Source organism: Vidua chalybeata, chromosome 13 (genome assembly GCF_026979565.1).
Source record: "Vidua chalybeata isolate OUT-0048 chromosome 13, bVidCha1 merged haplotype, whole genome shotgun sequence".
Classification (NCBI taxonomy): domain Eukaryota; kingdom Metazoa; phylum Chordata; class Aves; order Passeriformes; family Viduidae; genus Vidua; species Vidua chalybeata.
Window position 1 is genome coordinate 10,419,486 of NC_071542.1, and position 23,071 is coordinate 10,442,556.

The window sequence follows — 23,071 nt, forward strand, 5'->3', positions numbered from 1 at the left end:
ATGTGAATTTAATCTCTTGATTACATTACATCCTGAATTATTTAATTAATGGATGCCTAACTTATTCCATGAAAAGGTCACAAATGTTGGGAACATCTTACGCAGCTTGTGTAAGCATGTGTGAGGCAAGGCAGTCTCTTATGTCAGAAAGGAGGAAACAGTAACTACATTCTTACGCATAGTTTTATTTCGTTTCTTGGTTTGATTGCCTGTATGTACCATGATCACTGCCTCAAATCAGTCCTAAAATGTTGGTACCATACTGTACCTCGGGTACTAATCTCGCTGTAGTGCAAAATGAGAAGACGGAGGGAGAGATGGACATTGATGAAGGGGCAGGGAATGCAAAGCCCCTTGTTTCTAGTGGCATGCACATTAGCTTTGGCCAGGCCTGGTACTTCTCTGCAGATCAAAGTGAAACTGTTGTCTTAAACAGGCAAGAAAAATAGTTTGGGTGGGGTTCTGTAAAAAACCCAAAAGACTTAATGGAAACATTTTAAAATCCAGCTACAGGGAAGGGTTTGAAATGTATGTGTAACTTGACCAATGAGGTTAAACCTCTCTTCTTGCTGTTTCATGTCAGTTTTCTTTCCTTAACTGTGCCTGGATTTTCAAGAGAAAAAACATGCAAATTTGCATTTGATTTATAGAACTAAGTGCACTGTTAGCTAGTAGTAAATTAAAACTAACCATTCATTTTTCTTTCAATAGGCCAAGTTGATAGAGTTCAGTCCACTGAGGGCAACTGATGTTAGACTTCCAAGTGGAGCAACGTTTGTTATTGCTAACAGTTGTGTTGAAATGAATAAAGCAGCAACTTCTCATTACAATATTAGGGTAATGGAGTGTCGGCTGGCTACAAAGGTAACACATGGCTTATGTCAAACTCTAATGAAACCTTCATCTAAATATGTGCTTTTTTCCACTTCTGACCAGTTGTGTCTTTAACACCTGGCTAGGTGCTACTCTTAGTATAATTTTTCTTTCCAGAACCAGACATTCCCATCTGCAGGAACAGAACTCCTGCTGAGCTTAATGGAAGTGCAAGGACTGTGTCCTCATATAGAAGATTATGTGATTTAGTTCTATTAAATTTATTTTTTATTATATTTCAGTGGAGGAAGTAAGTCTATTTTTCAGGAAAAATATTCCCAGTTAATAGTTCCCAGTTTCTACTTAAAGCTGAATAATGACAAATAATGGAAAACAACCAGTATGGTCACATGTTTATATGTATATATGGCAATAGATGTGTATTTTCTAGGATTTAGAGAGCATCCAAGCTAGTAGTTGAAGCCCTGGAAGTAATATTAGAAATACTGAATAGCAGCATGTATCTCAGTGTAAAGTTTAAAAACAGGCTTGAATGAAAACCCAACATTTAGGGTGTACTTCCAGTTTACAGCTTGAAATTATCTCTAAGATGTATGGAAATTGAACAGGGGAAATCTAAGTTCTGCTTTAATACTGGATTTTGTACGTTCAGGAGTGTGTAGATGTAGGGTTTGAGTTCTTTTTGGGAAGACAGTACATTTTTCTTTGATAAGAGTAAATGAGGAGTAAGCATAAAGATTCACTGCAGTTGTACCCAACATAGGGTGCTGTGGGAAAGAACAGAATGTGAGTCACAAAGTGTAGAAGAAAGCTTTGAAAACTGCGATGTGGAACTCCTTGCCACAGAACAAACATTAGACAAATATCTGATCAATATTCAAAACTACTTTGAACATCTGTTAGCATCATGATTCCATTAAAAATAATTTTTTACAAGTTTTAATTAGTGCTAAAAAAATAGTTGGGGATCTGATCAGACACTGACAAAATGTATTATAAAATAATGTGCTGAGATATTTTTTGAGGAAGGAAGCTAGACTTCAGACGACTTTTTAAACGGGCTTTAAACTCAACTACAAAAGGAATAGTTGCATTTCAGTTGTATCTAAGACATGGTAAAAAAATAGCACCAATGACCTGTTCTCACTGAAGTTAATAAGAAGATTTTTAAGCCATTAAGAAAATTAAGATAAGGACCTGTCTATTTGTTGGCTATAACTGATACATCTCTAATTTGGGATTGCTAATTGACAAAATATATGTTTTTAGGAGGAGCTTCTTTTGTAAATTCTTTTTTTTTTTTTGCATAAGAAATAGAGAGCCTTCACAGATAATCCATTCTAAAAGGCACTGTACAATGAGTGCATTAAGCTGTGAGGGCTTTTGAAGTTAATGTTCCATATTCCAGACTTTGTGAATTGAATCACAGTTTTCTAAATTGCTTTAAAGTATTAGTCCTGTACAGTATACTGAAGAGGTAGTAAGGAAACATCTTTTCTTTTGCATTCCTGTTAGCTATGATGCAATCTCTAAAAATGTACTTTTAGCAGATGCTCGATTGTAAAGAGACTAACAACATACACCTGTCTGTTTTTAAACATATGCTACCCAGATGGAAAGCTGCACACACTATAAAAATACATTGAGCCAGGAAAAGACTGTCTTTAGGAAGAGGTCACAGTGGGGTGAAGGAGGGCAGGTATGTAAGTAGAAACAGGGAAGTCTTTTAAGCACTATTAAGCTAATGGAACTATGAACTAACATGCTGGGGCTTGCAATAATGCTTTATAAGAAATTCTCATTGTAAGTGCCTTAGGATAGGCTTTTTTCCCCCTTTTCTGCTTTAGGTAATTCTAAAATTTCATACTACTTTATTGTGTAGGTAAAGATGCCAACACAACATATCCCTACTAGCATTAGAGTAGAACATTTTGCTATCAGTCTGTCCTACAGTGAATTCTTGATCATCCTGATAAATTATCTTTCTTAGATTCTGTTTCTTTCCCTTTCCTCTAGAGAATCATTCTTTCGCCTTTCTCTTTGCCTTTCTCTATTCTTTAGCAGCCTCTGAGTGCTCTCCTGCGCTCTGTCACAGTGAGTTTCCAGTTTAAAGCCGTTTCTGTTCTCAGAGCACTCGCGGTTCCGCAGGGAGCTGACCTGTCCCTCCCACTCCGAGCTCCCCCCGGCTGGCAAGAGCGGGGCTGGGGACACCGCGCTCCCCCTGCCTCACCCTCAGTGTGGTGTGGGGCCAGCAGTGTCCACAGAGCCACCATCAGCTCCTGGGCACAGTGCTCAGATGCCATTATAGAAATGTTATGTGTAAGGAAGTGATGCTGCTATAAAAGTATTCCTGGACTTACTCCTAGTCTGACTTTCTTGTATTTGCTCCATCATTTACCAAGTATGTTTTCCTCTCGGTTACTTACAGTTCTCCAGTATGCCTATGTTGAACAATAAAGAACAACAAAGCCCAAAGATTCTATATCCTGGCAGTTAAGAGCTGCTTAATGTCCATATCTTTAATCAATTTAGTCAGAGATCATCAAGAAAATATCCAGCTGTGGGAGAAGTATTGGGATTAGTTTTTGTATGTTAAAGAGATGGAATTTTTTTTCCCATCTCTGTTCCATGTCCGTTACAATTCGAGCTGCTGCAGCTAGACTGTTCAAAAAACATTTCTGTTTGCCATAATATTTTTCCCAGTGCTGTTAGAATGAAAACTTTGCTATAAGCAGGATAGACCTTTCCAGCAAAGCCGTGCCCACTGGCCCAATGGGGTCAGTTTCCATTTGGAACATTTGGCCTGTAAAACCCCAGTGTATTTGGCTTGCCTGAAATACAGCATCTCCCTTGAAGAAAGGGGAACAGATGTGACGATGCATGTGGCATATTTCTGCAGGGGATTATTTATTAAAAAAGGAAGTAGAAAAAATTTTGTTGCCTTATAGAATATTATTGTTTGTAAATTCTACTTAACTTCTTATAATAAAGTCCAGGGGATGCTGAATATTTGGATTAAAGCAAGAGGAAAATAATTTCCATTCATTTAGCACCTTGAAGAAGATCTATATGCACCAACATACAACATATTTAAGTGAAATGAAGCAGTAGTTTTTATTGTAACTTACCAGTAAGTAAGCTAAAGTAGAAATTACATAAAGGCTATAGAGTTCTAGGTACTCAGAGCCTTTAAAAAGGAGGCCTGAAGTGACTTAACCAGTCTTTTACAGAAAAAATTGTCTCACACTGATTTCTGCATTAGGCACTAAACAGTTCTGCTTCTTTCTCTACCACTGAACATATAAAATTGTGTTTTAAATAGAAACAAAGTTATATGATTAGGATTTTGTTTGTTTGTCTCTGCTGAGCCTCACATAAATCTCAGCAAGTCACTAGATGGCACCAAAAGTAGTTAATTTTTAGATACTGCAATAAAGCAAAACTGGAAGAGCCCCTGCAAAAAAAGCGCTGTTGGGGGATAGTAAAAATCTACACCAGATAGCTGGGCAGCAGATCTGCTTAAAGTTCATGCTGTAACTTTGCACAAAACAAAGCAAATACTTTTCAGATATGTATGTGAATCCCATGACTTTTTTAACCAGAAAATTAAATGGCTTAGCTGAATCAAGACAAATGATTTCAAACCAATCTCAGTCCAAACCAGTGCTTATTGACAAGAATAAAACACACTGGGTGAAATCTTGGCCTTGTTCATAAAAGGTTTGAATACTGATTTATACAGAAAAAGGATTTCGTTCCCTGATCTTTCTGTACTGTTTTAAACTCTTTCCAGACATACAGCTTGATCTAGAAGTTTTAAACTCAATTGAAATGGTGCAGCACTGGACATACACCATGTGCCTATGAACACAGTAAAATGACATTGCTGTGTACCGGCTAATCTTTGTTTTACTTTGTAATCTGTTGAAATTACAGGTGGTATGTCAATGACCACTGACTATTCTTCTATAATTCATAACATCAAAATATTTCACCTTATGAGGAAAGCTGTTTTACCATTTTCATTAGACACATGGGAGCATCAACAAATATTTCAACCTTCCAGAGAAAAGCCTGTTGGACATTCTGTCTTTCAGGACTCTGATGTGTTGTAGTAACGACTGTCAACTGCCAAAACATCACAAAGATACACAAAGCATGGTATCATTGCCAGGAGTGAGGAAAGCAGATCCATCTATAACTAATGAATACCACAGCAATCATGTAGAAATGGAACAGATTCAGACCAACATTGCACCATTCCCGTAAAGGCTCAGAAGTTCCTTTAAATTGGATGTTAAAGAAGGTACTTAAATTTTATTTAAAACTCCAGAGACTGACACAGGTAATGGTTATTCTTCCCATAAATCTTATGACCACTTTCATATTTTTAAGGCTATTATGAGAAAAGGGTGTAATGACAACTTCAAATGTTCATCAGTAAATTCCAGGAGCGTATTGGTAATGTCCAACTGAAATGTTAGAGCAAATACTAATAGTATGGAAATAAACTTTTTAAGGACTTTTACTGCTACATCATAGCACTTGTATAAACAGTTGTCCAGATCGGATTGTAAAAGGTTAGTAAGTACTTGAAGTAACAAAGTCCATGGAAGAGGATAAATCACTGATCTGATGTCACACAAATAATGCCAGCAGGGCTTTTACGGACAGTATTTGATTTGAGGGAAGAATACCTGTCATTCACAGACCATTAATAATAAATATAAGTATTGACTGCTCTCTACTGATAGAAAGTAGATTCTGATGGTTCTCAATTAAGAAGTGAAAAGAGAAAATGGGCCTTAAAGATACTTACAGACAACTGATAGTTTTAAACAGGAAAGCACAATTTTTTTTTTTTTTTTTTTTTTTTTCAGCTTCTCTCAAAGTCAAAAGGCTTGGAGTGGAGAAAAATGTTGAGACTCCATGATGTGCAAACCAAGCTAGGAGTTAGCCTAGAGGAAATGCTGACCATTGTCGAGGAGGTATTACATCCTGAGCCTTACAGCGCAGAGGAAATTTGTAAATGCCTGGGAATTAGCCTGGAGGAGCTCCACTCACAGATCCTTAGTCAAAACATGCAAGATGGTGAGCATATATGAAATGGTGGGGTTTACTGTACAATGTTTGTATTATATAAAAATGTTATGCATTAATAAGTAGTGCAAGTGGAAGTCTTGCCAAAATACTTGGCTGGAATCTTGGTTGGGAAGTGAAAGAATTGATATCATCATCAATTGATATTTTCATTCTAACTTTTAACTTAAAATAGAGCAAACTTTGATTTTGATTGAACTGTTTCTAAAATGATGAAAATAGCAGATCACTTAACTGGTGTTTAAGACCAGCACAGAAGGGCTTGTGCTTCTGTTCTTAACTGATAAATACATGATCACTTCCTAAAACAAGCACTGGGCAGCAAGTCTCAGTCTTTCCTGAGAAAGTTTATGTCACTATTATTATTTCTTTTTCTTTTAGGAAGATGTTGGTGGAGATGAAATATGTACTATATAAAGTGTTTCCCATGTATTATTGTTTAGGCTTATACCACACAGTCATGAGCATTGTCACACATGAAATGTATCCTGGATTCATACAGTAGGGTTGCTAATAACACCAAATAATAGAGAATTTATGAAATAATTGTTTTGCTTTCATAACAGGTTTCCAATAGAGATCAGAATCTTTCTGTAAGAAATACACATTCATTGTTTCCATTTGGTAGCATTAATACCTGTATTCTTTTGGAGCCAAATTACATCCTTATCAGTCCTTCCCAAGACTGCTTTCAGGAATGTGTACATTGGATGTACATAGATCTGTAACATACCTATCTATACTGACACTTACTAAACTAATCTGTTCATCTGGAGTGATTGTAAATTTAATATATTAACCAGATCCTGAATCTTCAACCTGTTTTGCACCCCAGTGGTATCAGACAGTATGAGACTATCTTATTGTCTAATTAAACTGCCAGAAGATACCAGGATGGAATAAGATATCTTAAACCAGCTCTTTGTCTCCATAGAAAGTTTTGATAACTTTGTACTGTCTGTTCATGAGGAATATATGAACCATGTACCTGCACTCTGCAGCATTTTCCTGGGAAACTGCAAGGTTGTAAATCTTACACAGTCCCTGCACTCTCCCCTTCATGAAGCAATGCAAGACTATTAACTTACAGATGTTTATACTCATACCTGGTTTATAAAACAAAATTCTACAGTTCTGCAAAATTGAGTTGCTTATACAGGTTATCTTGATTTTTTTTTCAAAAAACAAAGTCTAGATGAAAAATTTAGACATAGAAGCCACAGAAGAAACTCAAAAGAAATTTTATACTGTAGCTCTGAATACCATTTGCAGATGTTTGCTGAACAGAATCTCTTAAAACTTGCATGACCGTGATTTCATTTGATAAGACAAATTAAAAAGGATTATGCTGAAAGCCTTTTTGCATGCACAATAGAAAAATTAAATAACAAATTTCTGTAAAACATGTAGAAGAAATAAGACAGACCTAGAAAGAATCTAAATCTGCTGGGTTTGTTACACACTATACAGATTACGCATTATGTTGGCTTTGGAACACCAGAGGCTGTTTGAAGAAAACATTTTTCTTACTTCCCCTCTACTTTCCCACTCTATTTTAATGACAATGCCTGGCTTCTTCATGTGAGAGAGAAAGCATACTGTCAAATAATCTCTTCAGAGGATTTCAGAGTGTTGTTGAATTTCTTTGTTCAACATGAGGAACAAACCATAACATTCAGGGGATCTTTTCATGCCCAGGGATCGTTACAAATACTGTTTTATATTGGCAGTCTCATGTTTAAGGATCTAAAAGTGCTCTGTACATACTAATTTAGCCTTAAGTCCAGCTTCCCCTCCTCTACTCCTTCAGTGACAGTACTGTATACTTGCATAAAGTTTTATCAGTGTGTAAGGATGAGCAGATAAAAACTCTACATCTCAAAGGAACATTCTATGGACTGGCTTTGGTCAAGTCCCAGCCCAGGTCTGGAAGCCCACAGCAACTCTGCATCCCTTTTAGAGCAAGTATTCAAGGATTTCTGCAGTTCCCCACTGTACAGCCCATTTGTTCCCCACGTTTGGAGAAGTACAGATGGTGTATAAAGCCTCTCTAAATTTCTTGCAGTTGTTCCTTGGTCAATTCAAAATTCTGAGTTTAAAGCTCCCTTGCAAATGTTTACACATGGATTGCACTTGTGGCTTCTGAACATCTCTAGAAAAATAATATTTATTACTTTCTAAGGTGCACTGTGCCATAATTTTGGCTTGGATTCGACTGCTTCACAGAACACATAGTGTGTGGTGATTGTGGGACATTAAGTATTTATAAGCTTCACCACAAAAGGATATTCTCCTGTAAAACATTGTATTCCTTTAACCATGAAATGTTTTTTCTTCTTAAATGAGGAATTTTTTAAACCCATTCTTCCTTTTCATATAAAAAATTAATCTAATTCTGACATTTAGATCAGAGTATGAAAACGCCATGGGAGGAGTCCATCCATTTGCTGTGTGGATTTGACTGTTTAACTCCTATTTGTCCCCTGGAAAGAGAATTCTAAATCTGTGCTGCAAATTCCACTGGGGTGCTTGAACAGCCATTCATGGCCGTTGATGGTGATCTGAGTGCAGGAACAGTTTCCACACTCCCTGCACTGATGGGTGTAGGTGAGGAGGTCTTGACTGTTCTGTCAGGCAGCTCTGGGGTACAAAAAGCTTTCTCTGTGCATCAGTAGATGCCCTGCATGATCAGAAGTTATACCTCCAAACTGACAGACTTCAGAGCTCTTTCCAGTTTAAGCGTCCAGGTGCCTAGTTCAGCCTTGCCCTGATCCATGTCATGGAGAAATTTTGGGACATACCACAGAAACAGAGATGTGGCTGCTCCAGGCAGATCCCACACCTGGAGGATGGGGGCTTTTGGGGTGTGCCACAGGTTATGCACAGACACTGAATCGTCCAGGTTAGTTGCAAAAGCCTTGTAAAGCCATCATTCCTCTGGAGGAAAAATCACTTTAAACCAGTAGTTACCATAATCTCAAAACAGGTGTCTGCTAAATGTGTCACCGAATCCAGTGATGACTCGTCCCCGGGTTTATTTTCAGAAAGCTGGATTGCAAACAGTTACTTGAGCAGTCCCAGTAGAGTAACTGTTCCCCACTTCAAGTAGGGGGTTCACAATCTGGCTCAAATTAAAGCCATCTGGCAGTATTTTCTCATATACATTATGAGCCAGAAACCTTCACCCTCATCATGTTCAATCAGCAGGATGCCTAACAGAGAAGGGTACTATTCCACGTGAGTAATGGTGCTAGAAACTGTCCCCTACACAACTGCGTGTCCGTGAGTTTTTCCGGTTGTAAATTTCTGACAGTCCTATCAGCCATGTGTAGCTCATTAATCTCCAGTGAAATGTATCTTTAGAAGCTGCCAAAGCAACTAGAAAAAAATATATAGCCTGGAGAGGTTGGTCTTTAGCTAAAGGTCAGATAGAATTGTACAGGAAGCCTCTAAAGAAAGGAATCTGCTGAAGCTGAAGTTGTAACAAATAACAGGAGTTGCTGAGAAGCCACAACATTTACTTACACAGAAAAAAATTCCTTTAAATGGACTGGACAGGTTTGCACTATTTTTGTAAAGCTAAAATTAAAAATATGACCATACAGTTGAAAATCCACAGTAAACATTTTTGTTATATTTAGTTAACCCACAATTATTTGGGTCTAATAGCCCAGATTTTTGTCTGTTAAGGGATTTTATACAAGCTTTCATTAACATTAGTCTGCTGGGTCACAGCAGCTTGGAAGGTTCTTGCTGCAGTGCAATCTATTAGTGCCCTGGAAAATGGCACTATTCTTTCAAGGGCATTTGGTGGTTTGTAAGTGAACTGAATTTACCTGTTCATGGGTGACCTGACAGAAATCCTCTGCAGGAGCAAAGCTCAGAGAACTCGGAAGTTGAAGTGGGAGAAACCAGGTCTTTATTGTAGTTGAGTGGATTAGGAAAGTATATTTACATTTTTGGTCTAATTAATTACCTAATTCTATACATTATAGTAGACTTAAGGATCCACATGCTTTTAAGAATCTGGCATTAGTTCCCTAACACTGCTTTTTATGCTCTCCTTTAGGCACCACAGAGGGTAAGACCATATAACCCAGTTCTGTTCAATCCTGCAAGGGTTTCTTTGAGGGCTTCAGTTTTTCCTCTTTCAGAGCACTCCAGCCTTGGCTCAGATATAAACTAATCAGGTGTGGGCCCTCTGGTTTGGTTTCTTTTAACCATGACAGAGTATGGCTTAGGAAATCAGTGGAGCGAATATACAAGTTGTGATGTAGCAAACAGATTCTAATATAGATGTGACTTTTAGAAATATCATATGTAGTCTATCTTCAGTTAGGCAGAGAGGGTTTGTTTGGACTGCCCATCCAAACAGAAGAGGTAGAAGAAGGTTTCTGTATTATCAGAGGCATTTAGTGTTGAAAGCTGAAAATACGTCAATCATTTCATTATTTTAGAATAAGGCTTAGAGAGTACCGAGCTGTTTGCTGTCCTGAAGATAATTATGCCTGAAAAGAAAACTGCCTGAGAAGAAAAGCAAGCTATAACAAAAAATTTTAAACACAAACATAATTTTTTTTGAAATAAAATGCTGCCTATAACAGACTAATAGCTAATGCCAGGATCCCAGCCTTTAACCAGTACTCATTTGGTAAACGGCTGTAAAGGAGTCTGCAAATAACACACAGCCACTCTCTGCTGCCTGGAGGAGCATATTCCCAGCCAGAGGAAGCTGTGTCAAGGTAGCAAATTCCCCCCTCCACCGAGAGGCTCTCTCAGAGCCAGCACTGCCCAGGACACAGCTCAGGTCCCTGGCTGGCAGCCAGAGCCCAGCACCCATTGTGGTTGCCAATTCCTAACATGACAAGCACAACACAACCCCAGAGATTTTAAGGTAATCTGGCCAGTAGAGCATTGCTCTACCAAAGGGTGGTCTCCGAATCAATCACAGCCTTTGGCAAGTCTGTGGCCTGACAATTGAAACCAGACATGTTTTCAGTTCATTCTTTGGGTTACTACTGTTCGATGGTGATTTACAAGAGAGTGTGAGCTATGGCAATCTCTCACGCAACTTTAGATATTCCCTAAACGAATGCACATTTAGAAATCTCCTTGCTCTAAAACAATGCCTCATAAGAAAAGAATATTTAAAGAGAAACCATCCTTAAAAATAGGCCAAGCTGCCTTTCTTCAGTGTTCAAAAATAGAGGCACTATTTTGCAAAACACAGTGCAACTAACTCCAGCAGCAACAAAATCAGAAACTAAAATATCTCTTCTTGTGTGATACTCTCAAGTCCATGGTTCTGGGGGCACTCAATTTTCTCATTTCTGTCCTAGTTTGAAATGCTTTCAGAAAGCCTGTTCACAAGATAAACAGCACAGAGTTTCTCACTAGCACGCTGTATTGAATTACAAAATAAATAGGAGCAGAAGCAATATCAGCAGTAGCAGAACATTGCTATGTTAAATGTTTCTGTCTCATTTTAGACTACTTGTGTCTCAGCACTATTTTCAGCTTTTACAGTTGTGAAATACTCTGGAGAAAAGAAAAGGCATTATAGAGGTGCTGATGAAGTTTTAGTCTCTAAGCGTTGCTGCCTGGAGTGTACAACATGAGACACTTCATCCTAGACCTAATTTTATTTCCAGTCTCTCAAGGAAGATTTCTACATGTATTTGCAAATGTAGATTACTGAAAGTGTTAGAAGTGGTTCCATCACTTGAAAGTCTTCTACAGAACAGCCAAGTAGGAACTCTGTGGGACTGGGTCAGACAGCAAGTTCTATTTTAAATACAGGGCTGGTCTTGCTTCTCCTTTTACCTCTATTTGAGTGTTTTATCAGCCATTATAGAAAGCAAGAGAGACCAGGAGTTGAATTCAGAGAGAGAGTTCACTCTCATTTCCATGTAGAAAGAAGATGAAGGATGTTCTGACGTGCTCTAGCAAGGCTTTGCTGTGCTAAAATAAGGAAACAGTGCAGTAGGTGCTCCATATAGAAGTTAAAGTCCATTCATATTTACCACCCAAACAGCTCACACAAACCAATTTAGTCATAAATTAAATTATGTCATGCATGCTTCTGGTGAACAATACTTCCTAAATAGTAGCCATGGTATTAAAGCAAACAGAACTATATTGGGAGAGAAAAACAATGAACTACAGCACCAGCTTGGGAACAGCAGATCAATTCTGAGATATTAGTTGCAAACCAAACCTCCTGTAAATATGGGTGGCGTGTGGTGTCTTTAACCACAGCCATCTCCTTCCTTTTATGCCCCATTATTCAGGCTTGATGGAGGTCTCTATGCTGACAGCCACACAGGTTTGGACACCCCCTGACCCTTCTCAGCAGAACTGCTTTTTTATGGCACAATAGAAAAAAAAAATAGGCAAAATCCTTGCACTAGGCTTTGATATTAGTAGGTCAGTACTAATCAGTACGTGTCTGGGCTTGGCATCTCTTCCCATCCACACAGGCAGCACTAACACTTTGGCAAGTGTACCAAAATAAAGTGTACCTGTACCAAAAATAAACCCTGAAAACCAAAGTGAAAGCACCCCTTCTCTTCACTGTACCTTTAATCCAGTATTAACTACAGTCACAGTGAGCCTGCATTGTTGAGAAAAAAAAAAAAAAACAAAATTGGGTGGTGTTTTTTGTGGTTTGGTGGTTGTTTTCTTTCAAGCAAAGGTCCATCTGCACAGTTCCATAATTGCTGCAGATTTGGCCTGGAGCAGCCACACACAAGGCCCTGGGCCAGCAGGTGCTGGCTGACAGCTGCCTGCAGGGCACTGGGGACCCTCCAGGTGTTCTGCTGCTATTCTGCCTCTGTTCTGCTGCTATTTGAAAAGCTGAAAGCTTTAGATTAATGCCCTAATGCTGTCAGTGCCAACCCTTAAGCTTCTGCCTTGCCTCTGCAAAGTAAGAGGAGAGACTGAGCCTGTCCAGTGGCACAGGAAATAACCAGAGCATGTGCATGAAGCTGTCAAAATGAAAAAAGATGTGTACATTGCATTTTGATAACCTCTAAACATTATTTTTTATTAGGGCTTTTAAAGAAGATGTAGGTGAACTTTTGCAGAAGACTCTCAGCCTAGAGAGTTCTCATATAAAGGATAAATTGCTAAAACCCCACAATTCTGTTATGTTTTTGTATGTTGCTTTTGTAGTAAATAATAATGCAGTTTTCTTTTTGTGTAGTTTCCACCTTTAAGTTATACCAGCGTGCAAAGCACGTGTACAGTGAGGCTGCCAGAGTGCTGGAATTTCAGAAGATTTGCAGCGAAGCACCTGCCAACGCACTCCAGCTGCTGGGAGAATTAATGAAGCAGAGCCATATCAGCTGCAGGGAGATGTATGAGTGCAGCTGTCCTGACCTGGACCGCCTGGTCGACATCTGCCTGTAAGTTCTGACCACAAGGAAGAGTAATCGTCTATGGAGAATACGGTTTGAATTGAGGAGAAAACATGACATCCTTGGCTATTGCAATCTTAAAATGAAAGTATTCTTGTCTCTTCTTACAAAATTAATCTCCTGCAGGGACATTACACGGTCAATTGTTTCCCTGCTGACATCTGTGTAATACTTTCAGATGAAAGCTACGGTTTATGGCTTTATTACAGATTTTGCTTTTGGACTGACTCATGGTCACAAGTGTTATGTTAGACTGCTGGCTACTCTTTTTTAAGTTGCAGAAGAAGTCATAAGTGGTTTTCTTAAAACATCATCTTACTTGTTCTGTCTGAACTGTTACTTTTTCTCTGTTTTTTAGAATTATAGTGCCATAGAATGATTTGGGTTGGAAGGGACCTTAAAGATCATCATGTTCCAACTCCCCTGCCATGGGCAGAGACATCTTGCACCAGACCAGGCTGCTCAGAGCCCCATTCAAACTGGCCTTGAACACTATCAGGGATGGGGCATCCACAGTTTCTCTGGGCAACCTATTCCAGTGCCTCACAACTCTCATATGAAATAATTTCTTTCCAATATCTAACCTAAATCTACCTTTTTCATGTTTCTTAACCATTTCAGTACTGCTGCCACAGGAGTTCCAGGGCATAAACAAGCTGTTCTACAATCTTAGCTTGTCTTGCAATTATAATGAAATGTAGTAAAATGCCATTTGCATTTTTTTCAATTAAAAAATAAGTTATCTGGAGTATCAGATAGTTTGGAGAGCATTTCACTGTTTAAGAAATAAGTGTGCTGTTACAGGGGTTGGCACTCTGCTTCTCTCTGTGTTGTCTGAGCTTTCCACATATCATTAAGTCCCCATCTCTGCCCCAGCATTAATCTTTCAGCTGTGATCCCTTCCTAACTCAGTTTGGTCATGAGGAAACAATCTCAATTCCAAAGCACATTCCCAGAGTGCCATTTTGTCCCTTCTCTTCTCCCACACACAGGTTGTTGTGGTATCAGGCTGTTGTTTCCATGGCTCAGCTACAGGGGACAATGAGATCTGGTACAATGGTGTTTTAATCCACAAAGTAAAAACAAGCCCTTAGTACTCACATCCTACATAGCATTTCATCCCTCCCACAGGGTCAGCATCAAACAATGTACACATTTCAGTCCTTCTTAATTTCTCTTTTTCTGGTATTTTTAATCACAAGACAGACACCTGATGCTAACTGTGATCTAAATTCAGTGCCTATAGAGGGAATTTAGTGGTTGGTGATCATTTTAACAGTGGCTGTGGGAAATAAACAGTTGCCCAGCTGGGCTGTCCCACCTCTACTCCAACCCTCCCTCTGCTCCAGCCACCCTGTCCCACCTGCTCCCCACAGTCCCATAATGGCTCCCTGGTGATGCCACCCTCATGACTTGTGCCCTTAATTGTTCCTTTCTCTCCTTGGAGAAGGGTGTGCTTAGTTTGGGAAACTGCCCTAAGCCAGAGCATTACTGCTCTGCCAGAAGGGAAACGGGGAGTGACACAAGTGTTTGCAGGCCTGAGTCAAGAAATGTTGTTTCACTGTCTTTTAGAAGCAAATATCCCATCCTCTCTCTACGTATTTTCAGTCTTGAAGAAAATAAACCATTTCAATTTGAAGTTAAAAAATTAAATAATTAATACCTTACCACCTTTACCATTTTGTTTTTTTTTTTTAATTAACTGAGAAAGTAGTCTGGCTTAGAATGAAAATATGAATTTTACAAGCATGCAATTTACCATACGCATTTTCTTCTGCACTCATGGATTTTTTAAGTTGCAGTACCCATTTATCAGGTTTGTAAATCAATAGAGTACAAAACATGATTATTTAGGTGAGTCTGATTTCTTTTGCAGACAAGATGGAATGGCCTCTGAGGCAGAAAGCTACAAACCTAAAAACTGAACGGAAGACTTCTGGACACTGACAGATTATTTTGCATGTGGGATACATGTGCTGTTTTGTGCTAAAACACAAAGCAGACTGATAGCAACTGAGCAGAACAAGTTTTGATTCTTCTCTTGGGACCCAGTCCAGGGTGTAACTCCCAGGCTGTGTAACTCCCAATCAGTTTATTGTATCACACAGTGACCACATCATACAATAAGCTGTGACAGTCACTCAGCAGGGCAGTTCCACCAGCGTTATCCCAGCTGCTCAAAGGGAACTGCTGATCTCTGTGTGAGAGGGGAGAACCATCTCCAGGGTCAGCTGAAAACAGAAATTGAGCTCTACTGAATTATCAAGGATCCTGGGCAATGAAGTCTTGATCCTTTGCAAAGCATTGGCACTGCCTGTCCTGAGGCACCACTGGCAGGGCAGGAGCCTTAAATTAACATCTGCATTGCTTTAGGTACAGTAACTGCCCAGAGCTGCTGCCTCAGTCAGTAGCATCCAATGAATGCACTTGGCAGACCTGAGGAAACCATTCTGTTCTCAGAAAAGCTGGGAGGAAACTGTCCTGCCCTGTGCAGAGGAAAACAAGCAGGTACAACCTGGCCAGATGTGCTCTGCAGCCTGGAGTTACCTGTGTCACATTCCAGTAGAGCTGCAAGGATGGCAGTGACAGCCTCTGGCAGCAGGAAGCTCAGCATGGGAATGGAAATTGTGTTCCCCATTTGTGCTGAGCTCTGTGCTTCCATGGCAACACAGCTCCAGCCAGGCAGGGGGACACTGGCTGGCAGGCAGGAGCACAGCCACAGCACCAAAAGGAAAGCAGCAGTTAGGATTTTTTCTAAATTAAATTAAAATTCATCGGAGCATTTCAGTTCCCGGGAGCAAAATATTAATAGTAAAGGAAAAAAGTGATGTGTGTGCCCACGTTACATCAGATTTCTGATTTACCAGCAGAAGAGCCCACAGTATATAATGGGCAGAGCTAAATACCACAATGGAGTGTCATTCACATGGAATGATTTCAAATTTATATATTAAAATTATTTCATCTGGGGGCTTTTATTGTATCCTTTGCACAGAAGAAAGTAAATTGTTTGTTCATTATTCTTTGCAGTCTTGTCTTATCAAGAATATTTCCTAAGAAATGCATCTTTCTTCTCTAAAAGTTTAGTATTAAATCTTTTTCCGATTCAGTAATTAGATTTCTAAAAGTGTATAGCTCTTCTGGGTGAATGCAGCTTAAGCCAGCATCTAATTTTTGGAAAAAAAGTCTTAACTTTTCTTAAGTTGTACATTAAAAAACCTAAAGAACATAAAATCACTAGTCACTCTGGGAAGACTTGGCTGATGTGATTATAGAAATGGTCAGGAACTACATAAATTACATTCTTTACTCACGATGATGTACAGCTGCCCTGTAACGTTCAAAAGCTTTTCCAAAAATACATTCCACAGAATTGCCCGAGTCTACTGCTGCTCTCTCCTTACAAGGTTTAAACTGTGAAGAATAATCTGCATATCCAGATGTTTTCTCTTTTGCCTAGATCTTTATGTTTTACTGTATAAGCTCTCCCAAGAAAGAAAGGGATCCATACTTGCTGTGGTTTGTAGTGCTGAAAACTGTAACCACGAGTTGGTCAGTTGTTTTTTTCATTTTGCAAAGATTGAAGACTTGTACTTTCTCTAACCCTCCTCATGCGCTTGGTAGCTGGTTTACCTGTTAGTCTTCTAAAGCAGGTAACACAGCAGATTTACTAAACAATTAAGGAAAAAAAATTGGATTTGAGCTCCTGAATAAGTTAGGTACTCTTGAAAATCTCTCAGTCCTTAGTGTTGCACATAACTTACTTTCATTTTCTTATTCTCCATCTTTTGGTGCTATAAATCCTGATAAATTTTGTGTTCCCAGCCATGCCTCTTACATGACAGGCAGATGAATCCTCTCAGACCACTTTTAAAAGATACAGATTGTACATTACATCCAGGTACATTATGATAGCAAACACAATTCTGCATTTTATCAAGACTCTTACCATTTCCACTGATGCTTTTCTTAAAGCTGCAGAGCCTGCAATCATGGCATAATTTGAAATTTCAACAAAGCCAGAAACACTTAAAGATGCTATTCAAATGCAAATTAAATTACAAAGCAGAATAAGTGCAATCCTCCCCATGTATATATTTAAATCTTACCATGTTAACTCCATGGTTCCTGAAAAGCTATTTCATAATTTTAAGTATTTCAAATTAACAATATTGCTCTAGGGTTTTTTTACCTCTTAAAACCACAGTTATTTTAAAAACGTACTACTACCATGTCTTGCCTACTGTTCCCATATACCAAACTATGGGGTTTCCATTTTTACTCCCTCCTTTTATTCTTTTATTCTTCTATTCTTCTTTCCTTTGCTACATGTTTTTAATCATTAGCATATTTTTACTCATATTTGTACTCATTAACAACCCCATAAGCTAATTCTCTTTGTGTCCAGTGAAGACTGGAACAAGATACATAAACATTTCCAGAAGCAAAGGCCAGAACCTGGGACTGGGAGCTGAGTGCCCCCAGCACTGGACTCCAGACACTTTATCCTCCTCCCTGCCTTCCCTGTCCCCATGTTGCAGCACAGCCCAGCAGCCCATGAGGCCTTTCCCACACATGAAATCCACACCTCCCCATCCACAAGATCGTCTGCTCAGACTCCTCTCCAAAAAGATCCCAATGCAAAGAGGAGTGTCTGGCCAGGAATGCCACTTTACCAGAGGGGTCCAGCTTAGTACTGAACTGATTAAAACGTCAATGAGGCAGTTTCAGACCTGTTCCAAAGACAACTTCCTTGTGTTTGATCTAGGTACATCCCAGGCACCTCATCTCCTGCAGACACAGAATTAGGTGCTCCCTCCTGGATCCATGCAGTACCAGGCACCCAGTTTTCAGTTTTCAGCACTGCCCATCAGGTTCCTCAGCAGCCCCAGGTGGCTGCTAGCACCACATTTGACACTGTTAAGCCACAGTATTTTGAAACACAGTGACTTCAGCTCTGCAACTAGCATATTTTCTGTCTACTTTATGCTTTATTTCAACTAAGTATTCGAAAATGACTCAGTAAAAATGAGCCATGAGCATGACCACAGAGAATTATGAAATCAATAAAAGATTCAGAACAATTCTGAAGGGATTTCAGTTGCCTACCAAAATAAAAGCCAGACACCATCTGAAATATGAAGTTCTGTCTGAGGTAACAGACAAAATGAGTACAGACAGTTCATTTAACGGATTCTGAAAAGTGGATTGGGCCTTATAAAGTCAATGGGAATATCCTTATTTATTGTAACTGATACTGGATTGGATCCTGCTCATTTTAGGAGGTTGCTCCATGGACTAAAAACTACCAAAATTGCATCAGAGAATGAGTGTCTTACAGGAATAACAATAAGTAAAATAAAACACCAACAGGAAATGCAGAATGAACATAAAATCGAGTCAATATGAAGGGTGGCACCACACAGACACACTGAAGAAAGTGTTTCTGTTCAAGAAGAGATGTGTGTTTAGAATCAAACACATATGCAAGTACTTGCTTGAAATATGACCTAAACCTCTGCTAACCCAGCACTACACCAGATTCATTTAACATAAAATGCACACATGAAAAATTACAACAGCCCACTCCAAATGAGCTGTCATTTTCCAATGCTATTCACATCATCTTGTCTCTCCCTCTAACATATTCTAGGGCTGGTGAATCTCTCTGTGCATAGCTATTGGAAAAACATCAAAAGTATTTGTTTGTAAATCAGATTAGATCTCCCACAGGAATAAGATTTCAGATGAGTTTTCTAAATCTGACTGATTCTGTTCTCACTAGATTAGAAAAGCCCCAAAATAACTTATTACATGTTTTTTTTTCCAAGTAAAGATCAGGAACTCAGGTAAGCAAACTATTGAAAACAATTCTAAATTCTAATGAGATGGCATCTGAGTCGTGCAGTGTAACAGCATGGGATTTGCTCTAGGACATTTCTAGCAGACCAGTATCTTGAGGCTGGGAATGGTTTATATTTTGCATGTCATTTATTTGTCATTGTTCTTTCTGTTCACACTCCTCATTAAGAGCATTTTTTTTTTTTTAGGTCTACATTTATAATTTACCTCTTCTGCTGTCAGTCTTAAGTTCATGAGGTTCCTCTAAAGAGAGATACCCAACTATGTCCATTCAGCATAAACAGAAGTTTATGTAGTTTATTTATACAGAGTGCAGTGACTCTATGACTTTTTGCGAGTCTCTGAACTCTCCTTTTCTTGACTGGCACACTCAGCAGTCCTGCAGAAGCCTGTGAATCTTCAGCATGGTTTAGATCTGTCCTGGAAGAATAGAGCTATTTGTCTTTGCCACATTAGAAAATGGCTTGCATGCCTACATCCTGTGCAATTAGTTTATGAACCCTCTTTTGTTATTTTTGTCATGTATTTCTGTTTTCACTTCTGATGTCTTATGAATGTTGCTAACACAATTCCTTTCTTCTCCTGCTTTCTTCATCTCAGCTGTGCTGTGATCCTAAAAACAGCTGATGCTGAAGCTTTAGAAGACAGGGGGACTTTTGGAACTGACAGAAATTACTATATTGCAGTTTAAGGCATCAGCACTTTTCTTTGGTCCAAAAGGGTAACTGCAAATTGCTGTAGTGTTACATACAAGCAAGTGAACATCAGAAAAGCCTGATGACATGGGAATACTCAAAACACATCTGAGTTTTCTAGTAAAATTTTATATATTACAAAGTACCTCTTTTTGGTTTATTTTACATGATTTTTTCCCTGTTATTTTCTTTTAGGCAATTTGGGGCCATTGGGTCACGTCTGACTGGAGCTGGATGGGGTGGCTGCACTGTGTCAATGGTGCCTACTGACAAGCTGAACACTTTCCTAAAAAATGTAAAAAAAGCTTATTACCAAACAGATGGCCAAAGGTTAGCAGTGGAGAATAGTCTGTTTGCTACCAAACCTGGAAGAGGAGCTTTGGTTTTTGTTGAGGCCTAAAGAACGTAAAAATTTTAAAGAAACTATGTAGAGCATGTAGAACTGGCAGTACTTCCCATGCCACAGTACATGAATGCTTTTTCTGGTTTGTATTGTAACGAGCAGTTGCTATTATCAAAATGTATTTCTGAAGAAGTAATTAAAAGAAAACTCTTTGATTATAAGTCTTTTTTCCCCATATTAAATATATCTTTCAGTATAAAGATTGATTTACTAAAACCAATTGACAGGGAAAACGGAAATTGAAATAAAGATGATGATTTCTTACAGTGTCTCTCTCTCTTCTTTTCCCTTTACTGTATTAAAAGAGAGATGAGGTGTGCAATGAGCTGCCTCAGTGGAGGGAGGGTACCTTGCAGTGTTTGCAGGGCTGTTCAGTGCTTTTTCTCTGCAGGTCCTGGACGTTATTTTGTTTGGAGTGTTCTGTAAAAAAGGAAGATTAAACTGAAGAATTCAAAAAATTGGAAGGACCTTGCTAAACATTTGAAGTTTTCTACTCTCCATAAGTAGGATAATTACTGTTGTAATTCATAATAATATTGGAGGAGCACTGCAGGCCAAGCATTAGGAATGCATTGTGTTAAGTAGGACAACTTTTCTCCTAGAGGTATTTCTTAGGTATCTTTGTGCAGGTATGAAAGTTTCAACAAAAATGAATGCTAGTCATGAGCTGTATGATACGATAACTTAAGTGAATGGAGCAAATAATGAAGCAAAGTTGCATTTTGAGTTACCCAAACACTGTACTCTCATGCTTGAGTCCCACCTGTGCATCTACATCATAGAACATTTTCATTTTATGCAAAACTATTATAAAGGACTGAATATGATCCACTCACCATATTAAAAAAAAAACAGTTAAAATGTATAAGGAATAATTATTGAGAGAATTTACTCAGTTGTACTAAGCAAAAGTAAATTCTAGGTAGGACCAAGGGAAAATGTCATTGACATTACTGACAAATTGTGACCTTGCTACCAGGGTCTGCTCCTGCCATCTCCTATAACTGCTGTGGCAGTACAGACCCACAGTTCATAACCTTCCTCCTCAGCAGGAGAAGTAGTTGTGATTGCAGAAAGGGGACTGTATATCAGGATCCCCCAAAGATGTCCTAACCCTGCTCCCAAGGGGAAAGTCAGGCTCCTGTGGCCTCTCTCTTGCACAAACTTCTACTTCTCTGCTCTCTCCAAAGAAAACCAAAGAGAAGATTTGGTTGTGTCACAGCCCTTGCAGCCATAAAAGACACAGCAAGAGTTGGCCCTGGGCACGTTTTTGTGATTCTAAGCACAAGTTAACGTCCAGAAGTCTGTATCAAATTAGAGATCTCTCGGATTTTCTGTACATTACCCATGCTAATTCAGGCCAAACCCAAATTCTCAGAAGCTCCTAATTCTGTGAGAAAACTCTGCCAAATCTGAGCACAGCAGATGAATGACAGCCAATGCAAACTACCAGATCTTTTCAGGAACCTCCAAGGGGAATGTCATAGCAGTAATATCAGTAGAGAAGATCTCTTATTTCTGACAACCAGGAAAAGTGGAACAGAGTGCTTGGGTCAAGCAAATCAAACACTCAAGAGGAAAAGGATGGACTCTGGGCACAAGGGGGGAAATGAAAAGAGGATTCTTAGGGAAGACAGTTACAAGGATGCATGTGAGAAGGGAAAGCAAAGGAGAGGGAACACAGTTCGGAACGATTGGCACAATTATAGAATGGGCTAATCTTAAACATTCCCTATTGCCATCTTTGAAATTTAGTATCTTGTAACCCATTTGTAATGTAGTAGATATACTGTGCATTCAAATGAACCTGTAATTATAGGACCCCAAAAAGTAAAAAAAATCAGGTATCTTCAACAATGTTTAAGATAACCACAGATATTTTGAAGAAAATATTACTATTGCTTTGTTACCAACTGCCTAATGAAATACAATCCTGAGCTTACTCCAGTGAGTTCCTATTTATTATCCTGTCATAAAAATGGAGTAGAATACGTAAATACCAGTCCTTTCATTAAGATATTTGCATAGAACTTTAGTTCAGCTGGATTCATGGAAACAGTAATCAGCATATGAGCAGAATAAAAATATATTATGGGGATTCTTTTCTTCTTTTTTTTAAGTTGAGCATGACACACGAAGTCATAGAATCTTCCCCACAACACGCAGGCTGCAGTGAATTTCAAAATTTTTCTGACAATGAACATTATAAACTACATTCTCATAAACAAAGAAAAGGAAACCAGATATAAAAGGAAAAAACCAAAAGTTCTAAACTTCTGATGAATCTCTTTCCCAATAAAATTTAGACCTAACTTTCATGGAAAAACCTACAGAATTCAAACTATTTACATAAAAAGGGCACTCAGGCATTTTTATTTACTGACTACATATAGGAAGTAAATGTTTCTTTTTAAACAAACAAAAAAAATTATTTGGGTTTTTTTTTGCTTGCTTTTTAAACCTTTAACAACATGTTTCTACATAATGGTAAAACTCCCCAATGATCAGAGCATGAGGATGACAAGGAGCAAAGATATTAGAAGTATCTCTAACAGTAAAGGAAGAAAATTTTGATGAAAATGTCTAAGTCTAGAGCAGAAGCTCATGAGCATATTGCCTAAGCAAGACTTTCCAAGTCTGTATTTTTAGTAGCTTTTCCTGACTGCCTTTAAAAAATCTCTTCTATAGCTAGAGTAATGCTGATTGGTAAATCAGATCATAGAATTTAGGTTGGAAAAGACCTCTAAGGCCATCAAGTC

At 38.7% G+C, this 23,071-nt stretch overlaps 1 protein-coding gene and 1 long non-coding RNA gene across 16 annotated transcripts in view; one reads left to right on the plus strand and one right to left on the minus strand.

Moving 5' to 3' along the window:
• Positions 1 to 20,578, plus strand: part of GALK2 (galactokinase 2) — a 46,139-nt gene extending 25,561 nt beyond the window's left edge. For both annotated transcript variants that reach the window (XM_053954713.1, XM_053954714.1), the window contains exons 7-10: positions 712 to 864; positions 5,715 to 5,925; positions 13,139 to 13,340; positions 20,105 to 20,578. In XM_053954713.1, coding sequence (XP_053810688.1) covers positions 712 to 864; positions 5,715 to 5,925; positions 13,139 to 13,340; positions 20,105 to 20,309 — 771 coding nt within the window. In that variant the 3' untranslated portion in view covers positions 20,310 to 20,578. The remainder of the gene's footprint in view (positions 1 to 711; positions 865 to 5,714; positions 5,926 to 13,138; positions 13,341 to 20,104) is intronic.
• The window catches only part of LOC128794632 (uncharacterized), a 119,922-nt gene that overhangs the window by 22,988 nt on the left and 73,863 nt on the right, over positions 1 to 23,071 (minus strand). For 2 of the 14 annotated variants that reach the window (XR_008433208.1, XR_008433206.1), the window contains one exon: positions 20,662 to 20,732. The exons of the other annotated variants lie outside the window; for them this stretch is intronic. This is a non-coding gene — a long non-coding RNA (uncharacterized LOC128794632). The remainder of the gene's footprint in view (positions 1 to 20,661; positions 20,733 to 23,071) is intronic. 14 annotated transcript variants of the gene reach the window in all.